The sequence below is a fragment of the Giraffa tippelskirchi genome, chromosome 2, assembly GCF_054371585.1.
Source record: "Giraffa tippelskirchi isolate mGirTip1 chromosome 2, T2T-mGirTip1v1.2.pri, whole genome shotgun sequence".
In the NCBI taxonomy this organism is placed as follows: Eukaryota; Metazoa; Chordata; class Mammalia; order Artiodactyla; family Giraffidae; genus Giraffa; species Giraffa tippelskirchi.
In genome coordinates this window covers 222,593,199-222,620,177 of record NC_137276.1, presented here as the reverse complement: position 1 = coordinate 222,620,177, position 26,979 = coordinate 222,593,199, and the positions used below count along the sequence as shown (strand labels likewise).

General features: G+C 42.0%; 1 protein-coding gene and 1 long non-coding RNA gene across 6 annotated transcripts in view; one reads left to right on the top strand and one right to left on the bottom strand.

Moving 5' to 3' along the window:
* BACH1 (BTB domain and CNC homolog 1) overlaps positions 1-26,979 on the bottom strand; it is a 122,245-nt gene that overhangs the window by 56,380 nt on the left and 38,886 nt on the right. For 4 of the 5 annotated variants that reach the window (XR_014073341.1, XM_081557909.1, XM_081557929.1 and 1 more), the window contains one exon: positions 1,140-1,433. Coding sequence is in view for 4 of the 5 variants with exons in the window: in XM_081557909.1 (XP_081414035.1) it covers positions 1,140-1,373 (234 nt within the window). In the remaining variant the exon portion in view is untranslated. Of the gene's footprint in view, positions 1-1,139; positions 1,434-25,907; positions 26,112-26,979 lie in introns of those variants that run through there. The other variant, XM_081557918.1, reaches the window with a different exon arrangement.
* On the top strand, positions 4,264-8,233 carry LOC145532567 (uncharacterized). The gene is made up of 2 exons (XR_014073342.1): positions 4,264-5,279; positions 5,525-8,233. It is a non-coding gene; the product is annotated as an uncharacterized LOC145532567 (long non-coding RNA).

Sequence of the window (26,979 nt, the reverse complement as noted above, 5' to 3'; positions counted from 1 at the left end):
ACAGTTATAAGGGTCAGTGTACCAGCACTCCTGCCCCAAGAGTCATCTCTTGGCGGTAGGATGGTAACAAGGACTTAAGTGTCTAGGCGCATGAGCTCTATAAATAGGCTTGCGGGGAAACGTGTGTAAGAACAAGGCTCTATAAATATGACACAAAATCACCTTTCTTCTACCCATGCACTGTCTCAATCTCAACAAAGCAGAGAGGGAGAGAATCCTTCTGGAGGACCTAACAGCCATCTGTAGACAAAATGAGGAGGCTGGAACGCATAATCTTTTAGGTTTCCTCCAAATTCTAAAACATCTGGTTTGAAAAAGGAATACATTTGGCAACTCGGACTCATAGTTAAAACAATAAAACTGAGGAGCACAGGGATGCTGTCCCCAGTAACTCCCTTTCAGCCCCTGTCCATGAGGGCAGGTCGATCATAGCCAAATGCAGGCTTCGGAGGACCCTAATCCCTGTCACAGCTGTCCATCACAGGAAAAGGTCCAAAGGGGGAGTCCTTCCCAGGTGTGGGACCTCTCCGAATGTCCGTATCCACTGGCGAGTCATTTCATTAAAACGTAACAGAGGGTCGAGTTATTCCATGGCTCAACAAATACTAATAACATCCAAAGTTATCATTTCAGGAACTTCCCTGGCAGTCCAGGGGTTAAGATTCCACACTTCCACCGTCTGGAACAGGGGTTCGATCCCCGGTGGGGGAACTACAATTCTGCCTGCCTTGCTGCTGCTGCTGCTAAGTCGCTTCAGTCGTGTCCGACTCTGTGCGACCCCATAGACGGCAGCCCACCAGGCTCCACCGTCCCTGGGATTCTCCAGGCAAGAACACTGGAGTGGGTTGTCATTTCCTTCTCCAATGCATAAAAGTGAAAGTGAAGTCTCTCAGTCGTGTCTGACTCTTAGCGACCCCATGGACTGCAGCCCACCAGGCTCCTCCATCCATGGCTTGAGGTGCAGCCAAAAAGTAAAGTGAACCAGTTGACACGGAAAATGCCAGGATGTCTACGAAGCAAGTTAAATGTGCGGCTGCAGAAGCATGGGCAAGGGGTGGCCGGGAGACGGGGTTTTCCACTAACGGGATCAAGCAAGGGAGACTTAGTTGGTTACGTGAACACGGGGCGAGCTCTCCCACCTCTCCGGGCAGCGTGATGCGTGGCTCCACGTCGGCCGGGCCGGCGAGCCGGGCATGGAAGTAGGCGCTGCAGGCGGCCAGCACGGCGCGGTGGGCGCGGAAGGGCCGGCCCTCCACCAGCACCGTCACGTCGCACAGCTCGTCCTTCCGCCGCTGCTCGTCCAGGCAGCGCAGCACGTGCGCGCCGTGCACCGACGACTCGTAGGCGAACACCGAGTTCTCACCCAGCCACATTCTGCGTCCCGGGCGGCGTCGAGAGGGTCCGAGAGAGCATGCTTCTGACGGTCGTCAACCCTGCCGAGACACAGGCCGGGGTCACTCACAGAACGGCTTGGGAAAGAGGTCTGTCCAAGAGGCCCTGGCAGGTACCCATCAACACGTGGCTGCTGTTGAGTCGCTTGGTCGTGTCCGACTCTTTGCGACCTCATGGACTGGGGCCCTCCAGGCCTCTCGGTCCATGGGGATTTTTCCCGGCAAGAATACTGGAGTGGGTTGCCATTTCCTTCTCTGGAGGATCTTCCCCACACAGGGATCGAACCCACCTCTCCTACATTGGCGGGTGGGTTCTTTACCACTGAGCCGCTTGGGAAGCCCCCATCAGATTAAAATACTCATCACCAAACCCCAAATGAAAACAAAAGCTTCTACCTAAAACAGACTCAGGGTCAAGTGATGGCTGTGCACATGCTGACCACAGGATTACAGAGCTGATACTTTTCCCTCTTATCTTAAGCTTTTAAATTATCAGCTGTATTGATTTAGTACTCTAATTTTAATGTTGGCATGACACAAAGATGGCTTCTTTTTTTGGAAATTTTATCGTGAGAACCTGGGTGTCTGGTTTTAAAAAGGTACTGGCATACCCCAATGATCTGTACTGTTCTAGGGCTGGATAGCTTAGGAGTGAATGTGATTTGAACTTAATACATTTTTTGAGGGTGTTCAAATTCAGAACTCAGCAGATTCATCTCCTGACCCTAAACGCGGTCCTTAAGTAAACTGCTTAAGGAAATTGGATCCCGAAGATTACAGGTGAACAATTTTGAAGTGTGTCCGTATTCCATTGGAGATTAAAGAAGCTCAACTAAAAGAACTGTAGGCTGCTAGATATGACAGCTGTAGATTCAGCAAAAAAAAAAAAATTTTTTTAAGGGCTATCTCATCCTGAAGATTATGACTTTGGAGAAATGAGGTGATTGGCAGTGGAAAGAATCAGAACACGTGAAATTCCTTAAAAATGTATTGACAAACAATTTTGCCTATGTTACACATAATAAAAAGAAACCTTTTAAAAGAAAAAAGGCTCCCGAGAGCCTGGAAGCATTTATTCACTTGACTTCACTTAATATAGATTTTTGATAAGCAATTTTTATAATAATAGGAAACATATTCGTGGGGTGAAGGGGGGGAAGACCTTTTGAAGCAAGTATTTTATGGCTCTGAAATGAGACATTTTGTACAGAGAAAACAGCTCCCATGAGAAAACAGGTAAGGCTGAGAAGTTTCTGGGTAGCACCCCAATCTGTTGCTTTATGACATCAATGGGAGCGTGTAGGTCACCAGAGGTCACACTTCGGGCTGGGCTAAACGGTGAACAGGCACATAGCACTCCACATTCTCTGCGGCCCCCACTTCCCAACACTTGACAGCAGGCAGGAGGGTGTGGTGCTCCAGAACAAGGGACACATTCTACAAAAGGCAAAGTTCCTCCAACACGAAGAAGAGGATTTCCTTGATTTAAAGACTCAGGTCTGTCAGACCAGATCTTAATAACGAATCTTTTTACATAACAAGTCTTACTTAACACTACAAAATGTAGGTAACAAATAGGACTACTCCATCATTAACAACATGGTTTACCACACAGAGAAACTCTTGGTTTTCTCAAAATACTAAAACAAAAGAAAAGACTGGTTTTCTCAAAATGCTAAAAGAGAAGATTATCAAAAAAGTGTATTTTTAAAAACACACACTAACACATGTGCATGCATGCCTGCTAAGTTGCTTTAGTCATGTCTATCTCCTTGCGACCCTATGGACTGTAACTCACCAGACTCCTCTGTCCATGGGATTCTCCAAGCAAGAATACTGGAGTGGGTTGCCATGCCCTTTTCCAGGGGATCTTCTCAACCAAGGGATCGAACCCAAGTCTCTTAAGTCTCCTGCACTGGCAGGTAAGTTCTTTACCACTAGCACCACCTGAGGGGCCCATACTAATACAGAGTAGCCTCCAAACATTTTTTGATCATATATATAGCCACATACATACAAACAACTATGGACTTCCCTGGTGGCTCAGTCGGTAAAGAATCTGCCTGCAATGCAGGAGACCTGGGTTCGATCTCTGGGTCAGGAAGATCCCCTGGAGGAGGGCATGACAACCCACTCCAGTATTCCTGCCTGGAGAATTCCATGGACAAAGGAGACTGGTGGGCTGTAGTCCATTGGGTTGCAGAGTCGGACACGACCGAGCAGCTGAACTGAGCCAGCACCCCCCCTCCCCCAAAAAAGGACAGTTTAGTTGCTAAATTGTGTCTGACTCTCTGACCCATGGACTGGAGCCCACCCGGCTCCTCTGTCCATGCGATTTCCCAGGCAAGAATACTGGAGTGGGCTGCAATTTCCTGCTCCAAGGGATCTTCCTGATCCAGGGACCACAAGCTCCTCACAGGGTGATCCCTGTTTTTCTTCTGAATCTTACTCATGTCCCAAAACATGAAGGTCCTCAAATGTTCCATGCCTGAATAAACATTACTGTTTTCACAGTTGCTATATGCCAAACAAAAATGAAAGGAGAAATAAAAACTACTAAATCCCGACAGACCAGGCCCAAAGTTGTGTCCCAGTCTCTGCAATCCTAGGGACTGTACCCCGCCAGGCTCCTCTGTCCATGGGACTCTCCAGGCAAGAATACTGGAGTAGGTTGCCATTTCTTCCTCCAGGGGATCTTCCCAACCCAGGGATCAAGCCAGCGTCTCTTACATCTCCTGCATTGGCAGGCGGGTTCTTTACCACTAGCGCCACCTGGGAAGCCCAATTATAGGTGAATTCCACCTCAAAGACACGACGTCTCAGTAACCACACATGACATGCATCTATGAGTTCTACTCTACTTATGTGTTCATTTTTTTTTTAATTTTTTTTTATGTGTTCATTTTTAAGGTGCTCATTATAGCTGAAATCTTAAGTTCCTCAGAAACAGTCAATGAAAATAAAATCTCTCACTATGTGGTTAAACTTTTCCCAAGGTCAAGGATCACAACCTATCATTTATTTATTGATTCAGCATACCGCATGAAATCACGGCAACTCGAAAACCATGTCTGAGGACTAACTCGACTTTCAGGTTGTGCCCACACTGAAAGGGTAGTAAATTCCCTTTCGCAATTTGTCTTGGTATTTCAGTTATCAACATAAGGAACTGTTGTTAAGCGTAGTGGGGAGGAATTATCATTCAATGAAACTATGTATCTGGTGTGTGTGGTGCTGCAAGGACCACAGCTCTCCACTTGATCCAAGACTGTCCACCTCCCCAGCCAAGCCGGATTCATCAGCGACCACGTGCCTTGCAGTGTCCCTGCAAAGGCCCCAGCCTTCTTATTCTTTCCTATTCTCACCTGCCCTGATGATGATATACAACTACATAAATCCTACCCTTATATTCTGTGAAGCCACCATGGAAAACTGGGGAAATTCCTCAAAAAAATGAAGAATAGAACTACTGTGTAAGTCAACCATTCCACTTCAGGGTATTAATCCAAAGAATATGAAAACACCAACTATAAAACATACACACCTTCATGTCCAATGAAGCATTATTTATCATATTATCATAGCCAAGATATGAAAATAACATAAATGCCCATCAATGGATGAATGGATAAAGATGTGATGTACATTTATACTACTCAGCCATAAAAAAATGAAATCTTGCCATTTTGACAGTATAACGTTAAGTGAAATAAGTCAGATGGAGAAAGATAAACTATTGTGTGATTCTCACTCATATATGGAGTCTAAAGAAAACAAACAAAACAGAATAAAATCCATATACACAGAGACTAGACAACAGGCTGAAACTACTGGCTTAGATGGTAAAGTGTCTGCCTACAATGTGGGAGACCTGGGTTTGATCCCTGGGTCGGGAAGATCCCCTGGAGAATGAAATGGCAACCCACTCCAGTACTCTTGCCTGGAAAATCCCACAAACAGAGGCGCCTGGTAGGCTACAGTCCATGGGGGTCACAAAGAGTTGGACACGACTGAGCGACTTCACTTTTACTTTCAGACTGCTGGTTACTAGAGGGGAATGGGCTTCCCTGATGGCTCAGATGGTAAACAATCAGCCTGCAATCCAGGAGACCCGGGTTCGATCCCTGGGTCAGGAAGATCCTATGGAGAAGGAAATGGCAACTCACTCCAGTATTCTCACCTGGAGAATTCCATGGACAGAGAGGCTTGGCGCGCTGCAGGCCATGGGGTCGCAAAGAATCGGACACTACTGAGCAACTAACACTTTCACTTTTACTTACTAGAAGGGAACAGGGTTCAGGATGAGCAAAATAGATGAAAGTGGTCAACTGTATGGGTGGTGATGAATGGTAACTAGACATTCTGTGGTTATTACTTTGTAATGTATACAGATGTGGAATTGTAATGGTGAACACCTGAAGGTTATATATATAATTGGTATATAATGTTTATATACCAATTTTACCTCAATTAAAAAACAAACTATACTGAAAGACACTGAAGAACACATAAATAAATGGAGAGGTACTTTCACATAAAACAAGCAAGGCCCGCTTCCCACAGAGCTGCTGTTAGCCCACGTGTAACCCAACCATTACATGTTACTCCAACTAGTCTGTTCACTACTCGCCTCAAGAGAGAGTTTATTTTTGGCTCAGTCCCCTTGTTCAGGCAGTTCTGGGTGACAGGCTACCTCATAAATTCATGGCCAGCTTACAGCTTTGGGCTGTATGCCAACACCAAGTTCCAACAGCTGCAGCCGAGAGAAGCTAGAAAATCAGGGAGTCAAACAGCCACCTGGGAAGATCCCTCTTAAAAGGGTCAGGTCTCCCTTAAAGTGGACTGACCTGACTCCTCCCAGAAACCTGGGCCTCGTCCATGAAGCCTCCCACACTCAGCTCTGGGGTCCAGTCTCCTCCCAAGCCCTGGCCCTTGCAGCTAAGACCCACCTGTGTCCATCTGTTCTGCCACAACTCCAGCCCAAGCCACACTGGCTCTTGCCTAGACAAATGCTGTTTATCCTCTTGCAAGGCCTCACAAGCTCACACATGTACAAATATAATTATGTAAAATAAAAAGTGACACAAACGTTCACATAGCAATATTTTATCCTTACTAGTGCAACATAGTCTAATTTCTACTCTATTAAAAAAAAAAATCCAGTTGTGATCCAGTCAAATTTTAAGAACCAATAATGGACCATGACCTCATACATTGAAAACACGAGACCACTGGCTAACAGAACAGGGTCTAGAATCATACAGCACCTGGGTTCAAATCTCAGCTCTGCCCCTTACTGGCTCTGTGGCCTTGGCAACCTGCTTAGCCTTGCTGGGTTGGGTCTTGGTTTCAAACAAGGTTAACAACAGCACCTCACTGGGTTGTTGTGAGGTTTACATGAAGACGATGAGGGTTCAAGTTTCAATATTAGCGGCTATTAATGATGATGATAATGAAAACAACAAAAGCCTCAGTCCCCTCAATCCCCTCATGACCCCCTCCCATTTATTCCCCTCCATCAAAGTTACAGCTCCCTTGCTGAAAACCCCACAATGTCTTCCAAATTCCTTATGATCAATTCTAAACCCTTAGCATGTCCTCCAGACCTGCATGGCCAGGTTGTCCATTAATTCAGCCTTGCCTCAAAGCTTTTGCCTCCCTCTCTTGCTGTTCTCCAGCCTGACCATCCTTCCTTCTTGCTCCACAGGCACCAAGCTCCTTCCAACCTCAGGACCTTTGCACATGCTGTCCCCAACCCCTGGACTTCTACTCTTCAGCTGGCCAACTCCTCGCCTTTTAGGTCTCAACCTAAATGTCAACACCTCGCCTGACTTGTTCTCTGTCATAGCTCAAGCTTGTAACAGAGGACCTGGCCCAATGCAGGTACCTGCTTCTGAATGAATGACATTTTTTGTATAAACCCAAAACGCAGATCATCTAAGTTCATCTTCCAGACGTGGCACAAGTCAGCCACTCCAACACACAGAGGAACAATGCCGCTGAACCAAGTACTCAGAGCTAAGTCCTTGGATAGCTTTTCCAGAGTCAGAAATACAATTACCCAACCCTGGCCTCACTAGCGTTGGAGCACTACATAGGGTTATTCTGAAATTCAAATTCAACCTTCCTAATTCTGAAAACTAGGTGGTCAGTAATCTATTTTTACCAAGTAACATTAACTAAGGAATGACTAAATTAGGTAAGAATGGCACACTCAGTCACCTTCTGACATTTTTCAAACAAAAACAGTAAGCTATAACATCCCCACAGAGTCTTCCGGGCCTAAAATCCTGTGAATTTATTAACTCCAAATTTAGATTCCTATGTTACACCTGAATTTTTCTATGATCTTAGAAACAGAAACAACTGTTATAATTCAAAACAAAGGGTCACTGACCTGAGCAAACTGCTGATTCATTCAGTAATGCTGATAAAGGATGAACAGGCATTTTAAAGCTTCCTGCATCTCAATTTAGAAATAACTTCTGTGCTCTGCTCAGTACACAATTTAAATTTTAACAGTTACCTCTTGGTATTTTGCTTTCCAAGTCTTTTTTTTTTTTTAATGAAACAAGTTCCTGTGGCTTTATCACATTTTAATAACTTTAAGGTAATTTACTTAAAAAAAAAATACAAACTTTTAAAATCCTGAGGTGAATACTCCATCATGGAACCATATCTATGCTTCAGAACAGAAATTCAGAATGAAGATCAAGTCCCATGTGTACAAAAGAGCTGGACTTTTATTCACTTCAGTGAAAAGTCTCACAACTTGGTTGTTTTTTAATTCTCAGTATAGAAGGGCATGGGGAGTAACCTAACACCAAGGGCTCTTATAAGAGAGAAGGACCATCATCCAAACATCCTTCATCTTTCACTTAACGATGACAAATGTTCTTTCTACAAGTGCCTACTTGTGCCATACAGCAGACTGGTGCCGTGAAAACACACACAAAAAAGGCAGTCCCTACATTTAAGAAGAATATAGCCTGGAAATGTTTGAAATGAAAATGATACCTTGGAGTGAAAGATATGACAATGATCACTATAATCAACTTACACAGGAATGTGGGCAGTTCCTAAAGGTATCTGCAGTAAGACTTCAAATAAAAACTAGTTTCTGGTCAATTCTCATTTAACCATAATGTTCAATTAACTGGAAAGGGAAAAAAAGAGAAGAGGGCAGCAAAGGATGAGACGCTTAAATAGCACCACTGACAAAGTCATGAATTTGAGCAAACTCTGGGAGATAGTGAAGGACAGAGGAGCCTGGCATGCTGCAGTCCTTGGGGTCACAAAGAGTCAGACACGCCTTAGAGACTCAAGGACAAAGGAAGAAAGAACATAGGAAATCCAAGTTCCAGAACCAAAACAAGAGTAACAGATTCTTCTGTTATAGCTTCTTACTACAAGGAATGTAAGAAACAATGAAGCCTTTGATTTATATAACATTTGTGGCAGCTATTCGATTCTTAATGGGGCTGTCATATCTCAATGGAGTATGACTATGTTTTGAAAACAAGAACTAGCAACTAGAATTGGCTCATACCAATACAGCATATTTACTTAATTATATATTTTCTATCATGCACTTGTCGCTCACTATCAACTTAGAGGCAGGATTTACATTGAATGAATTCAATGAGTTTTAAATTTAAAATACAGAATTCAATGAGTTTTGATACTTGTATGTGTGAATGAAACCACCACCACAATCAGGATAAATTTCCATCACTTCTCAAAATTCCATATGCCTCTTTGAGGTCTCTCCTTCCCTTGTCCCCTGGTTCCAGGTAACCAATGGTTTGCTTTTACGTCACAGTCAATTGGTGTGCATTTTCCATGATTTTTGGGTAAACAGAATAACACATTCTATTTATGTAAACAGAACGTACTTTGGCCTTGGGATTCTTTCACTCTGTTTAATGACGATCAGGTTGCGTACATCTGATGTTTGGGTTCTTTATTGCTGAACGGTATTCCATTATATGTACATACCACCATATGTTTATCCATTTAGCTGTGGATGCCCTATTTATTGTAACAAAGATGTGTGCTTGTGTGCTAAGTCACTTCAGTCGTGGCTGACTCTTTGCCACCCCACGGACAGTAGCCTGCCAGGCTCCTCTGTGCATAGGACTCTCCAGCAAGAATACTGCAGTGGGTTGTCGTACTCTCCTCCAGGGGATCTTCTCGACCCAGGGATTGAACCTGTGCCTCATAAGTCTACCTGCACTGGCCAGCAAGTTCTTTACCACTAGCACCACCTGGGAAGCCCGTAATAAAGATGCACTGTTTCCAGTTTGGGGGTTGCTGTAATAAAGCTTCAGGGAACATCTTCACAGACATACACTTCATTTCTCTTGGGTAACTGAATACCTAGGAGCGGAGAAGCTGAGTGATATGGTGAGTTTCTGTTTAACTTCTTAGAAACTGCTAAACACTTTTGGGAAGTAATTGTATCATTTTCTTGCTACCAGCAGTGTGTGGTAACTCCAGGTGCTCCACATTCTCACCAATCTTGGTAATACCAGTCTTTTTCATCTCAGCTATCCTAACAAATACACAGTGGTACAGTAGGAGATGGTGAAGGACAGGGAGCCTGGCATGCTGCAGTCCATGGGGCTGCAAAGAGTCGAACACGACTGAGCAACTGAACAACAGCGCTGTGGTTTTAGTTTGCATTTCTTGATGGCTAATAGTGTTGAGCATCTCTATATATGCTTGTTAGCCATCTGTGTATCTTCTTTTGGGAAATGTCTATTCAATTATTCTGTCCATTTTTAACTGGACTGTTTTCTCGAGTTGAAAGGGCCAGCAGAATTTTGATTAAGATAGCAGTGAAGCTATACAGCAATTTTGGGAGAACTGACATCTAACAAACTGAGTCTTCTGAGGCATGAACATGGCATATCTCCCCATTTACTTAGGACTTCCTTAATTCTCTCAGCATTATTTTGAAGTTGCTTAGGAAAGAGATCTTGTACATCTTTTGTTAAACTTAAGTATCTTTGGGTTGTTTTTTAATAGTTACTATAAACGGACTTGTTTGTTAAACTTCACTTTCTGGTTCTCTTCTGCTACTATAAACGTAAAATTGATGTTTTTAAATATTAACCTTGAATTCTCCACAACCTTACTTCACTTACTAGATCTGTTTCTTTGTAGATTCCTTAGGATTTTCTGTGTTCACAATCATGTCATCTGCATATAGAGATAGTTTTACTTCTTCCCATCTTTATACTTTTTTGTTCCCCTTACTGCAATGATTCGGTAGTGAGAGTGGTGAGAAAGGGCATCCTTGCCTTATTCCCCTGTAAAGAAAGTGTTCAACATTTCCTCATGAAATATGATGTTAACTATAGGTTTTCTAAGATAGGCCACTGACAGGCAGAAAGGGAGGTGCAGTAGTTACTATCCCAGTTAACTTAGGACTCTTGAAAGAACCTCAAAGGGAAAATGAAAAGAAAAAGCAGAGTGAAAACTTCCAACAGTTCACTCTGAAGAGTAAAATTCCCAAACTCACTCAGCCTCTTCCAAAGGTACCTGCGTTCCTACACCTCTTTCTAAGTATTTGCCCCAGACATCAATAAGACTGCACAATCAGGGACTAGAGATAAAGAAGGACAGAGATTAATCATCAGAGAGCACACCCAAGACTAACTCGCTCAGAACCTTGCAAACATGGTTGCTGTGCTCTAGAGATCATCAGAGGTGGACAGCACAGAACAGTATTTTATAACTGGAGGACAACCCTGCCAGTGGGCAAATTACTTTACGTCCCTCTGACAATTCCTTTTTTTGGAGGGAGGGGGAGAAGGGACAGGAATAGTACTTGATGTTGCTGTTGTTCAGTCGCTTCATCCTGTCCGACTCTGCTGGGAGGATCAAATGACATAATATACCTAATGCCCTTAGGAGAGGGCCTGACACATACCAGTGTTCCTTAATTGTTAGCGATTATTTGAATTTGATGTTTGAAATGTTTTTGAAAACATAAAAGACCCTGAATAGCCAAAGCAATCTTGAAAAAGAAAAACAGAGCTGGAGCAATCAGGCTCCAGGACTTCAGACTATACTACAAAGCTACAGTAGTCAATTCAGTACAGTACAGGCACAAAAACAGAAATATAGATCAATGGAATAGGAAAGAAAACACGAAAGTAAATCCATGCACCTATGTTCTATCTATGAAAAATCCATGACAAAGCAGACAAAATTAATACAATATATACAATAGAGAAGAAAGATCTCTTAAGTGGTACTAGGAAAGCTGGACAGCTAAATGTAAAAGAATTAACTCAGAACATTCTCTAACACCATACACAAAAATAAATGCAAATGGATTAAAGACCTAAATGTAAGAATGGATACCATAAAACTCCTAGAGGAAAACACAAGCAGAACACTCTTTGACAAAAATCAGAGCATATCTTTTTGAATTCATCTCCCAGAGTAATGGAAATAAAACAAAAACAAATAGGACCTAATGAAAGTTAAAAGCTTTTGCACTGCAAAGGAAACATTAAACAAAACGAAAAGACAACCTACGAATGGGAAAAAATATTGCAAATGATGCGACCAACAAGGGATTAGTCTCCAAAACACACAAACAGTTCATACAGCTTAATTTCAAAAACACAAACAACCCAATCAAAAAAACAGGCAGAAGACCTAACATACATTTCTCCAAAGAAGACATACAGATGGCCAAGAGGCACATGAAAAGATGCTCAACATCACAAATAATTAGAGAAATGCAAATCAAAACTATAATGGGTATCACCTCACACTAGTCAGAAGGGCCATCATCAAAAAAATCTACAAATAATAAATGCTGAAGAGAGTGTGGAGAAAAAGGGACCCTCCTTCAGTGCTGGTGGGAATGTAAATTCATATTGTCACTGGGAAGAACACTATGGAGGTTCCTTAAAAAACTAAAAACAGAGCTACCATACGATGCTACAATCTTGTTCCTAGAGAAAACCGTAATTTGAAAAGATATATGCACTCCAATGTTCACTGCAGCACTGCTTTCAATAACCAAGACACTGAAGCAATCTAAATATCCATTGACAGATAAACGGATAAAGATGTGGTGTGTGTGTGTGTGTGTGTGTGTGTGTGTGTGTGTGTGTACACACAATGGAATATTACTCAGCCTTAAAAAAAAAAGAATGAAATAATACCATTTGCAACAAGTATGAACCTAAATAGTATCATACTAAGTAAGCCAGACAAATATCATATGATATCACTTATATGTAGAATCTTAAAGAAAAGATACAAATAAATTTACATATAAAATAGAAATAGACCCACAGACATAGAAAACAAACTTATGCTTACAAAAGGGGAAAGGAGGGGCAGGGGGAGGGATAAATTAGGAGTTTTGCATTAACATATATACACATTACTACACAGAAAACCAACCAGGATGTACTATATAGCACAGGGTACTATACTCAGTATTCTCAAATAATCTATAAAAAAAAAAAAAAGAATCTGAATATGTGTGTGTGTGTATGTATCTGAATCACTTTGCTATACACTTGAAACTAACACACCATTGTAAATCAACTATATTTCAATAAAAAAATAAATGTTTTTGAGTGGCACTGGGTGACCTTGAAACTGTAAGGAGAGAAGTGTAACAGAATGTTACTTAGCTTTCCAGTGCTCAATATTGACATAGGTATAATAACATGAACACTGCTAACTGGTTTTCATTTTTCAGAACAAATAATGGGAGACTTAATTATGGTTATTAAATGAAATGTAATTATTAACCTTGACAAATAAAGGAGACAGGGTGAGAGATAGAATCAGACAGAACCCAAAGGAAAAGCAGTATTTCTTTATGACTTACATGAGTCAAAAGATACTGCCTTGGATACTGTTAGCTGCAAACAGATAACATCTTAGGTTCATAAATATATTGAGGCATAAACAAACTAGAGAGACAGAGGTAACCACCAAAAACATTAAACAGAAGAAACGGATAAAGATGAATGTTATCTCTGAAGCCAAACTAGGTGTGTGATAGATGAGACTGCTTTACGATAAATCTATTGTTTTTAAATCAAAAACATGTAATACTTCATAAAAACATAAACCTAAAAGATGTTTAAACAGACGATAAAATTAAAAACAAAAAACAGTGAAACTCAGTTAAAGTCTAAACTGCTGATAACTTGGCTGTGAGTCTTTCTTGCAACTTTTTAAAGATTCCTCAAATAGAAAAGGAATTTGATAAACAGAAGAATCTATCTTTAACCAAAATCTCAGATTACTTTGACAAAACTAGGAGATAGGCAGGGAAGAAAAATATAGTAAGATTTCTTCTTGTTTGGGAACAATGTTATACATACTGTTTAATATTCCATATTGACAAAGATATCAATTCAAATAGATTCTTTAAAAATTTAAGGGTATCCTTTAGGGAAACAAGCTGTTAAACTGCCTGACTCATTGGAAGAGACCCTGAGGTTGGGAAAAATTGAAGGCAGGAGGACAAGGGGATGACACAGGATGAGATGGTTGGATGGCATCACCGACTCGACGGACTTGAGTTTGAGCAAGCTCCAGGAGTTGGTCATAGACAGGGAAGCCTGGCATGCTGCAGTCCATGGGGTCACGAAGAGCCGGACACAAACTGAGCGCCTGAACTGAGAGCATTGATTCTCTGAAATCTGTTGTATTTCTGTCAAGAAAACCACTCATATTATAGAATTCGACAGCTGCTTTTGATAACACTGACGACTTAAACCACGAGCCGATTCTTTAAGGAGACCAATAAAATTGACAAGCTTCTGCAGTCTCACCAAGGAAAATTATGAGAAAAAGAGGAATACACAACATTCCCGTTGTCATACAAAAATACTGCAATGGCTCTTAAAATTTCTTGACCCTCCACACATCCTTCGAACCACAGTAAAATTTACTGCTCTCCTTTATAGCGTTGCTGGTCATGTCCGACTCTTTGCAACTCCATGGACTAGAGCACCCCAGGCTGTGTCTATGGGATTTCTCTGGCAAGCATATTGGAGGAGGTTGTCGTTTATTTCTCCAAGGGATCTTCCCAACCCAGGGGTCAAACCTGCGTCTCTTGCATCTCCTGCATTAGAGATGGAGTCTTTACCACTGCACCACCTGGGGAGCAGCTCCTTTATGGTAAAACTCCTCAAAAAAAGAAAAAGAACTATTTATATTCACACTGTCTCCACTTCCCTCTCCCCCAACTCTTCCCCCTCTCTCTTCATTTGAGCTCACTAAAATCAAGCCTTCTCCCCTCCACTCCCTGGGAATTACTCTGTGAGGATCAGTGGCCTTCACATCACCAAATGGGAAATTTTGAGTCTTCTCAGATAGCATCATAGCAACACTGACCAGGCTGATCATTGCCTCCCTGAAATCCTTTCTTCACTTGGCTTCCTGGATACCATAGCTGCCTGATTTACCGCCTCACAAGCAGCCCCTTGTCAACCTGGTGGATTGCCCCTTCTCCTCCAGAGCTCTAAATGCTGGAGAACCAGGGCCTGGCTCCCATCTCTCCTTCTCTTTGTAACACTCCCTACGAGAACTCATCCAGACCCACAGCGCGGACACAATCACTGACGGGCTTGCTGTATACTCTCATATTTACACTTGGTCTAATCTCGCCTATTCTCGAACTTTGTACTCATGTAACCAACTGCATACTCAAATTACTACCTCTATGTCAAGAAGACATCTCACATTGAACATGTTCAAAAACCTTGGTTCCTCGAACTCCAGCTAGGATATATATCAAAATATTGACAATGGTTACATTTAGGTAATTTTTGCTTGTTTCTACCTTCAAATTCTTAACCATAAACACATACTACTCTATAATTAGAAAAATGTTCAAACAGACACAAACTATAAACAAAAATATGTGCCTTCAGAAAAAAATGCAGTTCCATTTTGGTTGTCTTTAGGGCTCCCAAGGAATGCCAATTACTTTTTTCCCCCTTTATAATGGATATTTTCTCCAGTCATCAGTAGATATTGATTTATCACTGCCTGGAAAATTCATGGGCAACCCTAAAACACTGTTTTAAATCAGGCTCCACTGATATCTTCACAGTAATTACAAAAGAATTAAATTTCATAGAAATTTTAAAAGATGCTTTGATGTGGGAAAAGAAGACCTTGTTACAGGAAAATAAAAAAAGATCCATCAAGTCCAGTCTGGCTCTGTGAACACAGGCAAATGCGCATCCTTGCGACTTAAGCAGGGAGCCCTTGCCCTACGTGTGTCCCAAAGGCCTTTGAAAAAGATAAAGAGCTACACACCAGACACAAAGAATTATGACAGGAAAAAGAAAACCAATTTTAGCACCACCAGCAGCATGACACTGGAAAGAACAAGTACTGGGATATAATTAAGGTAATGCAGATACTTCCAACAGTGTTATCTCTAAGATCACTAACCTCACCCTACAGGTTCCCCATAAGGAAAACAACATCAACAATTACGTCAAGGACTGAATGGTTGGCTGCATTTAATAGCACAGTGCCTGGCATAAGACTTACCGTTATTAATTCCAACTTTATGCAAGTGACCAAACGAAAACTACCTTTTCCAAGGTTCTACAAACCCAAAAAGTTAAGCTACAAAATACAGAGATTCCGGAACCTCTAAGAATGAAAGTATGAGTAAGCCTAGTAATGATCTCAACAAGATAAAAAGAAAGTATTAAGATTACACAAGTCTGCTCAAGAGGATGGATCGTCTCATAGACCCAAAGAATTCCCAACTAAAAGATGACATTCATCCAATACAACACACTTCTGTTACAGATGAGGAAACTGAAGTCCCGAGAGGGTAGTATCTTAAGGTTAAAAAGGTCTTCTTCGATGTAATTGAAATATTACACTTCAATTCATGTTACATGATCTAAATAGTGATGCCCTGCTGAGGACAGGGATAAAAGTGAGGAGGGAGAAACCACGGGATAGAGGGGAACGCCTCGGGTGTCCTCTGCGTGCGATGAGAACGTTAGACCAACATTAAAAGGACATTTGGGGGATAGACATTTCCCCTTATTGCACAATATTTGGTTTGTTAATTTCTGATCGACACTTCTTGAATTACATAAACAATCTCATAGATCATTAAAAAGAATCTGACACTAAACTAAGCTGAACTTAAACCAAAGTCTGAAGTTATACCCAATGAAATTTCCGTAGAAATTTAAAAGAAGGACACAGTGCTGGAGGTATTTCACCGAAAGTTACTTTCAATACAGAATAATTCGTGTTCCTGTCCTACATTCATAATGAAATATTCACGCCATTTGTTTCCAAGCTGTAAAAATCATAGCCGTGATTTACATTATTTATTTCTGATTGCCTAGAGGAAGTGAAAGCCTTAAAACTAGCCCTCGGTCAGAATGACCTTCTGTAGGTCTAAGACTTGACAAATATAGTATGCAAAGTAACTGAAAACACAGGCAAACCACGGAAAAGGGGCCCTTGAAATTCCCAACCACTCCGGAAACACCTTCTCATCCCAACTCCTAATAAATATGAGTCAAAAAAAAAAGGATTAAGAGGAAAAAACATTAAGTAACAATGTTGATTAAATAAGGCAGCAGTTATAGTAGGCCTTCCCTGGTGGCTCAGTCGATAAAGAATCTGCCAGCAACGCAGGAGACCCAGGTTCAATCAATGGGTAGGGAAGATCCTTTGGAGAAGGGAATGGCTACCCACTCTTGCTTGGAAAACTCCATGGACAGAGGAGCCTGGTGGGCTACAGTCCACAGGGTCACAAGGGTCGGACACAACTTAGCAACTAACACCACCAACCACCACCACTGCAGCTGCAGTAGAGCAATTATAATATGAATCACAGATATGAAACTTTCTAATTTTAGTAGAGGTACTAAATTGAAACACTTTATTTAAAGATAACCTAATCCACTAATCCCTGGTAGGCAGCACAGTGCTAGGTATCTCAATAAACATAGCTAAAACTCAAATTTTTAAATCTGTTTCTCATTACTGATGTTAACTTGGAATTCAAAATTACCATCTCTAAAATGGAAAATATCGAGCTGTAGACTTTCCATCTAGCCTTCAAAGAGCTACTTTCCAACATATAATCCCGAGATTTAGTTAGCTAAGTAATATTAATTTGAGGCCTATTTTTAAAAAAGGTGAAATATTCCTCAGTTCAAATATTATTTGAGGAACAAATGACTAGGCAAATACTATTGTTTTTCATCTGAGATGGAAAGTGTTTTGGCAGTAGTCTTTCTAAATTCTACCCAAATTTGAAAGATGGTAACGATAACCCTATATGCGAGACAGAATAAGAGACACAGATGCATGGAACAATTTTATGGACTCTGAGGGAGAAGGTGAGGGTGGGACGTTCTGGGAGAATAGCATTGAAACATGTATATTATCATATGTGAAACAGAACACCATTCCATGTTCGATGCATGAGACAAGGGCTCAGGGCCGGGGCAATGGGATGACCCAGAGGGATGGGATGGGGAGGGAGGTGGGTGGGGGGTCCAGGAAGGGGAACACATGTAAACCTATGGCTGATTCATGTCAATGTATGGCAAAAACTATTACAATATTGTAAAGTAATGAGCGCCCAACTAAAATAAATAAATTTATTAAAAAAATAAAAAATAAATAAATAAATAAAAATAAATTCTACCCAAAAAAGTAATACCATTTCAGAAGCCTCCCCTAACCATCTATCACAGCTATTCATTTTTCTCGATTAGAAAAAAAAAAAAAACACTTATGAGCAGTTACTCTCTATTTGATGAATTTACAACACTAAGTGTTTCTTATGTCATTTGTTCGCCCTTCCTATGGGAAGGCTGTGCTGTCCTCTGTGTTTAGTCACTCAGCCGTGTCTGACTCTTTGCGACCCCATGGACTGTAGCCCATCAGCCTCCTCTGTCCATGGGGATTCCCTGGGCAAGAATACTGGAGTGGGTTGCCATGCCCTCCTCCAGGGCATCTTCCCGACCCAGGGATCGAACCCAGGTCTCCCGAATTGCAGGTGGATTCTTTACCATCTGAGCCACCAGAGAAGACCTCCCACACCATACAAAGCACCACAAACTGGGATTGAGAAGGAACAAGAATGAAACAAAGCCCTCTGAACTTATCAAAGTGCTGTGAACAGTTTAGAAGTGTGACAGAAACACTGTAAAACTGAAGTGGAATTATTCTTGAAGTCTGAAAGGTATGGCAAATAAGCTAACCACAGGACAGCTTTCCCTCCTAGAAAAATGAGTGTGTAAAGAGGGACTGATGGATCTGTTTGTATCCCAGATTCAAGAACGTGGTGGGTTCCCAAGGATCCTGGCCAATCCAGGCAATCAACCAACTGCTCAAGCTGGACTAGCCTCACCGACTCCTGACAGCCACAGACATCACAGGCGGGCATGCCCTACAGAGGCCGAGAGAGAGTGGTTCCTCTTGGGTTAGATACAGTCAGAAGCTACAAGATACAGGTATATATTCTCCTTTCCCTGCAAGTAGGAGGAGGATCACAGAGAACTGCAGAACTGTTCAGAGGACTGAAAGAAATGTGTTACTTCTACACGTAATTTTTGGGGTTGAATGGGCAAATTTTCACAACTTTTAAATCACGTTAAAATAAAACATTTATGTGATCTGATTGTAAAAATAATACTTGATCACAGTAGGAAATAAGAGGGGAAAAAAATCACCTAAAACCCCAAATCCAAAGACAACTACATTTCGTGTCTGTAGAGCAGCAATGACATCTGTATGCTACCATGTGTAAAAGAGATAGCTAGTGGGAAGCTGCTGAGCAACACAGGGAGCTCAGCTTGGTGCTCTGTGATGACCTAGGGGGTAGACTGGTGGGATCTGGGGGAGGGGGGAGGCTTAAGAGGTAAAGGATATATGTGTACATATAGCTGATTCACTTTGTTGTCCAGCAGAAATATACTCCATTAAAAAAAAAAAAAAAAGTACCTGTCTGCATGTAGTGTTGGTATAAGTAGTAGGCAAGGACGACGCTGCGGGCCATCCTGTATCATTTGCCCTCATCTTCTAACCAAATCCTGATTGTGCCTAAAAGTCTACTCCACCTGAGACCATGAGTTTCTGGGGGTAGCAAACCCTAGTCCCAACCTAAGATGAATCACAATCCATTTAAGCCAGTCACTGTGGTCCCACTTCCCTTGACACTGACTGGTTTAAACATAAACTTACGCAATGCTGACTCAACAGAGGAGAGGCTGGGGTGGCGTCTACTATGAGGTCTTCGGGAAAGGCTTTTATCACTGATAGACATCACAGAAAAAGAAAAAAAAATCTTCTTCCAAGAAACTTAGTTATATTTACTTGTACACTTGAACTTGTGGCAGTCACCTTGCCACCATAAGAGGAACTAGCCGTGGGCAAAATAAACACGTATCCTGCATTTTCAACTTTTTCTCACTGACCTTACTTTTAAAAACATACATACACAGACACACAATCTTTTTGACCCAACCTCCCCCTACTAAAACCTATCTCTCTTCTCTACTCTTCACTGATAAGCTTCTCTAAAGAGCTGTCAAAACAAGCTGTTTCCTCCACTAAACTATGCACTTATCATTGATATTCCTAGGCTCTTTTAATTTGCCAAAACTTAAGCTTCTCCTATCCTACAGTTTCAAGGCACATTTGACACGTTGCTATTTTGGCAATGAACACACGCTACAGTAATGGTTTACCCGGCAGATTATAATCTCTGAAAACACTGCCAATATCTAGAAAAGTTCCTGGCGTATAAAGCACAAATATTTGTTTCATAAATGAAATGAAAATCCAATACCTAACAAACAGGCATATCCCGAATGCTGAAATGAGTGTGGCAACCCTACTATCTACACACACCAGAGTATGTGTTTGCATGTGTTAAGCTGGGGAGAAGAACAGATGCACGGGAAGATAAGAGAGCAAAGTGCTTGAAACTTGAAGACACAATTCTTCTTTACTCTCCAGGGATCAGTGGGCTGATCAAAGCTATCTCAACAGGAGAGGTGAGGTCGTTTCCACACTGGTATCTGAGAACCAATGGCGGGAAGGCGTGCCAGTATCTGGGCGACTCTGCCACTGGTCAGCACTGCTGCCAATCTGCTCCAGAGAGGAAAAGGTGTCTCAGCCCTCCTGGGGCCTGGAGCTGGCAACGAACCTGACCAGTGACAACAGGCATACCTCAAAGGCCAAGCGCACAGACACACACACACAAAAACCAAAGAAATATATTTAGAGCTTAAACTGTACTTGCAACAGTCCAAGAGACAACGAAGCAGGCAAAGTTGGTGCCAGTTCCAGATTCAGCCCTACCCAGCACTTCCTTTGGTATGACAAATAGGAATGAAGGGATGCAAGCAAAGAACTCTACTCAGCTGAGCAAAAATGCTTTTCTACTTCAAAAGTCACTTCTGAGTGTGAAAAAACTGATTAAAAAGGCAATGGCTTTTTTCTTACTTCCCCTTCTAATTTTAGTAATAAATCCTATCTAGAGGAGAGTCCTGGGCCATGCTGGGAACACTCCTCAGAAAAACAGTAAATAGACACTAGATACTTTTCCAGTAGTCATGTATGGATGTGAGAGCTGGACCGTAAAGAAGGCTGAGTGCTGAAGAACTGATGCTTTTGAACTGCGGTGTTGAAGAAGACTCTTGAGACTCCCTTGGACTGCAAGGAGATCAAACCACTCAATCCTAAAGGAAACCAATCCTGAATATTCATTGGAGGGACTGATACTGAAGCTGAAGTTCCAATACTTTGCCCTGATGCAAAGAGCCAACTCATTGGAAAAGACCCTGATGCTGGGCAAGATTGAAGGCAAGAGGAGAAGGGGACAACAGATGATGAGATGGCTGGATGGCATCACCAATTCAATGGACATGAGTTTAAGCAAGCTCCAGGAGATGGTGAAGGATAGGGAAGCCTGACGAGCTGTAGTCCATGGAGTTGCAAAGAGTTGGACATGACAGAGAGATTGAACAACAAGATACTTTGAAAATGAAAAGTGTCTTGGGCCAAGATCTGATAACCACGGTTTATAAAACAGTTCAGTGCAAAATACACAGTAATGAAATTACTGATCTTACCAAATCCCACTTACTCCAAAAGGACAACCTAATCACTGAAACCTAATAAATTCACTGAAAGACTAAAAAATCTTTTATAGCTGTCTATTTTATAGCAAGCTTTCTGAAGGACAAGTATGTCTCCTCACTGATTTAACTGACTTCCAAAAGATGTTGGCACACTTTAGAGGAGAGTAAGGTATTAAGGATATGAAGATAGCAGCAAGTAGGAAGTGAAGTGGATGGGTTGTACCATTCCAACAAGGTCCTAGGAGGTCACCTCCCTAGGCAAAAACATCTCCCTTGGGAATCCTAGAGGCTGACCAGTCAGTAAAAAGAGAGATCAGTGTGTGTGTTGGGGAAGAGGGAGGCAGGAGGAGAAGGCAAGACATTCCCTATACGCATACCACCACGGTTAGTCTATAACCCTAGGGGTGGGATACTGCCAATGCCCAGGCTACAAACGAAAGGAAAAAATAACTCCACCACATAAAACGCTTTTTAATGTAATTTGACGTTAACGGGGGATGGGGAAATGGAGTGCAGCTGACCACGATGACTAAGATCCAATCTAAGAAATGACAAAGTGAAAATGACTTTACCAGATAGTACCTGGGGGACAGTTATTTCCTCACAAAAATATCCTTTGATTACTAAGTTTCCTAAGCCATTAAGAAAATGACCTGTGTTTATTTTTTAAAAGGACATGACTTGCACAGAGCTTCAGCTGCACGGAGGTAACATTCTCTAAACGGTGTCAGGACTGAGAAAGGAGCCAGCAGCCCGCTGACTCCATGGCATGCTCGCTGTGCTTCTAGGACAGTCATTAACAACCAAGATCCTGGCAGCCGTTCTGTCTTTGTTCCTTATATTTGCTTGGGGACAATTTTTATGCTGCTACTAATATTCTCTAAACTGGCCCTGTTCCTCAATAACACAAAGGATCGGTTCTAGAGGAGTGATCATATTAAAGGAGAATAGTAGCTAGACAATCCAAATTATACTTTGCCCAACCTAATCCTAAGTCAATTACAAGGACAAAGAAGTCACAAGGCAAATTTTCTTTCTATCTTAGGAGATGAACTAAAGGAATGATTTAAATCCAGCTGCTTCCTCAATCCTCAACACCCATGATGGAAAGAGAAAGCAGAATTCTCAATGATCTAGAGTTTTAATTTGGTACACATTTCAAGTAACTTAAGAGTGCAGCAAACACTGTTTTCTCTTTCACTCTTTCGAAAATTCCCAATTTCCAAAGCACAGAATTAAAATGAATCCACATTATACCACCAACGCAGCATCTGACAGTTTACTGAACACACACAGCCGAACCACATTCAATGCTCCATGGAGATAAAATAGAAGACATACATCATTATCAGTAAGAAACTGACACACTCTTGTCAAAAGGATGGTCAAAACCTTTGACATGACCTTTCTGAACTACTAATAGATGCAAGAAGCTATGTGATAAATATATCCACTGTTCATCATCGATACCTTTCTATATTAATAGAGGGTCATCATTTTAAAAAAAGTACACCACCTAGACGTAATTGTCAGGTAAATTTACATTGCAAATGTTCACGACATACAAGCAGTAAATGAGAATCAATATTAATAAATCAGTTCTGTCTTGATGTTAATAAGCAGGAAGAAAGCAGACAGGTTACCAACCTACCAGACCACAGCGTCCTCAACCAAAAAGGGAGGAATAAATATATTAGATGCAGGATGGCAGGTGTTTTCATTTATTAAAAAGCCAATTCCAATTAACTGGTAATAACTGCCTCTAGAGCATTTGGCTGAATTTGGCTGAGACTGTTTAATTGGCTGATCTCTTTAATAAAAAGCCATGTCCTGTGTTCCTTGCCCTCAGAAGTGGTCTCTGTTTGAGATGCTGCTAGTTGATTTGTCAGAATGTTCACTTGAGTTGTTTTCCCTGTAGCAGCCATGTGTGGCACACCCAGGTGCTTTTCTTCAATCTCTCCTCTGATCAATGGTTGAAAGCAGCTCAAGGAGGCTGCAAGACGGGACTGTAACCAAGTACTTCAATGAACTCAAGGACAGACAATAACAACCAACACACATTGATGTTTAATTCGGAGCCAGCACTGTTCTAACCACTTAACACACACTAATGTAATCTGCAACCACCTCTATGACGCAGATTCTATTATCATCATCCCGTTTTACAGATGAGAAAAGAAGGCATGGCTAAGCGAAGTAACCTGTCTGAGGCTTCACGTCAGGTAAGTAACGGAGCAAGAACCTGACCTTCAGCAGTCTGGCTTTAGGTGACTCGCTTTCAGTAACTCTGCTTACTGCTTCTCTGTCAACTGTACAGTGATCAGACCCACCACTTCAGTTCTATCAATGCTATGCACTCAGCCAGAAGCCCAGGTTTCATGGTGGGCGTACGGCTCTATTTTATCTGCAGTCATGAAACGTCTGCTTTCTCCAAGGGGCCTGGATTCTGGCAATTAGCTCAAATTACCCATACCCTGGGCTTGGGCAGATTACCTTATTTGGCATATTTTTTAAAATTAAAATAGTTTCATAAGTCATCCATTCCACCACATAAAATACTCCCTCCATTTAGTAGTGCGTGCATGCGTGTGCTAAGTCATGTCCAACTCTTTGTGCCCCCACAGACTGTACGGCTCTTCTGTCCCTGGGGATTCTCCAGGCAAGAAAACTGGAGCGGGTTGCCATTCCCTTCTCCAGGAAATCTTCCCAACCCAGGGATCGAACCCAAGTCTCATGTGTCTCCTATGTAGAAGCCTCAGGAAATTGAGTTTAGGGTTAGGGCGATTCTCCCATTAACAGAACACTGGTCAGAAAGCTGGGAGAAGAGATGATTCCTTAAACCTAAGTCTTGGAGAGGATCAGCATTGTGATGAGAATCTCTGACAACTGGCCATTTTAAGGGGCTTTGCGACCATTATTCTTAACATCATTTCTCACAGTACAGGAGTGCAAAAGGCATATGGCCTACAAGATTTTAACTGAATGGTAAACACTCACCATCCCGCAGCATGCCCAGAAGGCTGATTTTCTGAGTAAATCACATTCTCCTAAGGGGGAAATGCCACTTTTCAAGTGATCTGCTGAATATGTAGTCTTTTTAATCCTTGTTAAAGGGGCCCCTTGTAAACTTGGCCCCTTAAAAATGCAGACTTCGAGGAGTAACAGCACAGAGTAATTTTTCAAAAAATATGTTACATACAAATTATACTCCATTGTGCAGATTATCTTCCGGTGGTCCCATTATACCCTTTCACATATTACTACACTTCAGATCCTATCCATGAAACAAACCAACCTCCTGACTTGTCTCTAAATTCAAAATACATGGAGTAATGGTATGGTATCATAAGTAATAAGCAACTTTGCATTTTTTGTTATTTCTATTCTCAACATTAACAATGTAATGATGAAATGTACCCTCAAGATTCTAAATCTTCAGAACACAGCATTAAAAAAAAACACTACACGTGAAATAAAAATTTATATTAAGAACATTTGAAAGAATGATAACTTGTAAATAACTTGTGAGGAAATCACAAGTTAAAAAAAAAAAAAAACCTTAAGTGTTGAAAGTATTATTGGTACTAGTTAACAAACTCTTTATGTTCCCAACAGAAGGGGGGGCATGCAAAAAACCCACGTTATAAAACATGCGTGTACTACTGTTAGTCTGTATCTTGAAGATTAATGTCTTTCTTATTTTATAGAAGTGATGTTTAAAAAAAATCAAGGGCTTATTGTTTTCTTCCAAATGAATCATCTGGCACCCACCTTAGAAGCCCGAATCCTTAAAAAATTCATGATATCTAATCTCTTCTAGCTGCAAACATAAAGCACCATTTTTTACTACAAAATATCTTAAATAAAAGCCCATCAAAAAGAAAAAAGAATCATTCATTCTTCTGACCACAGATAAGGGCCAGCTGCTCCCAGTCCACATGTCCCATCCCTAAACTAAACTTTGTAGACAACAGGGACTGTATGCTTGGGTCTTGTGCTCATTTTTAAAGCAAGAAGTAATGATCCAACACGGAAAGACACCAGCGTCATCACTACTAAGACAATAAGACAGACAGCCATATGGTTTGCCTTCCATCAGTCAGCGCTTTCTAGACTTGACCCAAAGAGACCTGTTAATTCCACCCACGTTCTCTCGGCCACCAGAAACTACTACTGTATGCCTGAAAAGCCACAGTCCATGAAAAATCAAGAGGCAGGCTCCCTAGCGTTCCCCTAAAGAAATCTTTATGAAGAACAGGTTAAGTGCACTTTCTGAGATGTATACGCCACACAACAGCAAAACCACAACAGGGAAACAAACAAACAAAAAACCCCTGCGTGCAGAAAGAGAAATAAATATTTGTTACAGTACTGTTGGGAGGTGACTCCTAGCTGCACATTTCTTCCTCTGTTTTAGCTCTCACTGGCACAAACTTCTCAGGCAGTAGGTCACGAGGCTGCTCTGTGTTTAACCACCACCTCAGCATTACTTGGCCGCTTCCTAAGAGTGCTGGCACCTCACCCACTGATTACCTGCATCCACACACACACAACCCCAGCTTCAGGCCTCTGAAGCAACCCTTCTGGCGTGCTCCTTGGCCTTTTATAGTGGAGGCATGTGATGAGCGAACCGGCACCAGCTGTTCCTAATTACCTCTCCGGCTGGGGCGAATGACTCAGCAGCCCAACTTTCTTTTTAAGGAGTCATCTACCTTGCGAGCCAACCAACAAATTGAACAATGGTAAAGCACGTGACACGGCTATAGGTTAAACAACAACAATCACGCACGATGCCAGGCTATCACTTAAACCAAGGCTGTCCTACTGCAAGCTGACTCACCAGGGGTCTCCCCCATCCCAGCCCACCCCCAGGCTTCCCTAGTGGTTCAGACGGTAAAGAATCTGCCTGTAAAGTGGGAGACCCAAGTTCGATCCCTGGGTCAGGAAGATTCCCCTGGAGAAGAGAATGGCAACCCACTCCAGTATTCTTGCCTGGAGAATTCCACGGACAGAGGAGCCTGGCGGGCTACAGACCACGGGGTCCAAGAGAGTTCGACACGACTGAACGACTGACACCTTTCTTTACTCCAAAGGCTGAAGTGGCAAGCGTTTTCCAGTCCAGCCAGCCCTTGCACCACTACCCAAGACCAGGAAGAAACCAGCCGGCCTCTTCCCGCTTCTCTGCTTGACCATGTGAAGCGCTCAAGCGCGCTCCGGCACTCACACACCCGGGTGTTTCCACCCCTTTACCATTCGGAACTGCCTCTGGAAAGGCAAACCCCCTCCTGGCTATAAGGAGTGTCAAAACACAGGAACCCAAGATCTAGCCGTACCGCCCTCCACACCCGATACTGAACAGAATTCCCCCCAAAAGACAAGGCGTCCCTACAAAACAGCCTTGTTTCTCCGAGCCTGACCTCGCAGCTTGTTTTCCCCCACACGCA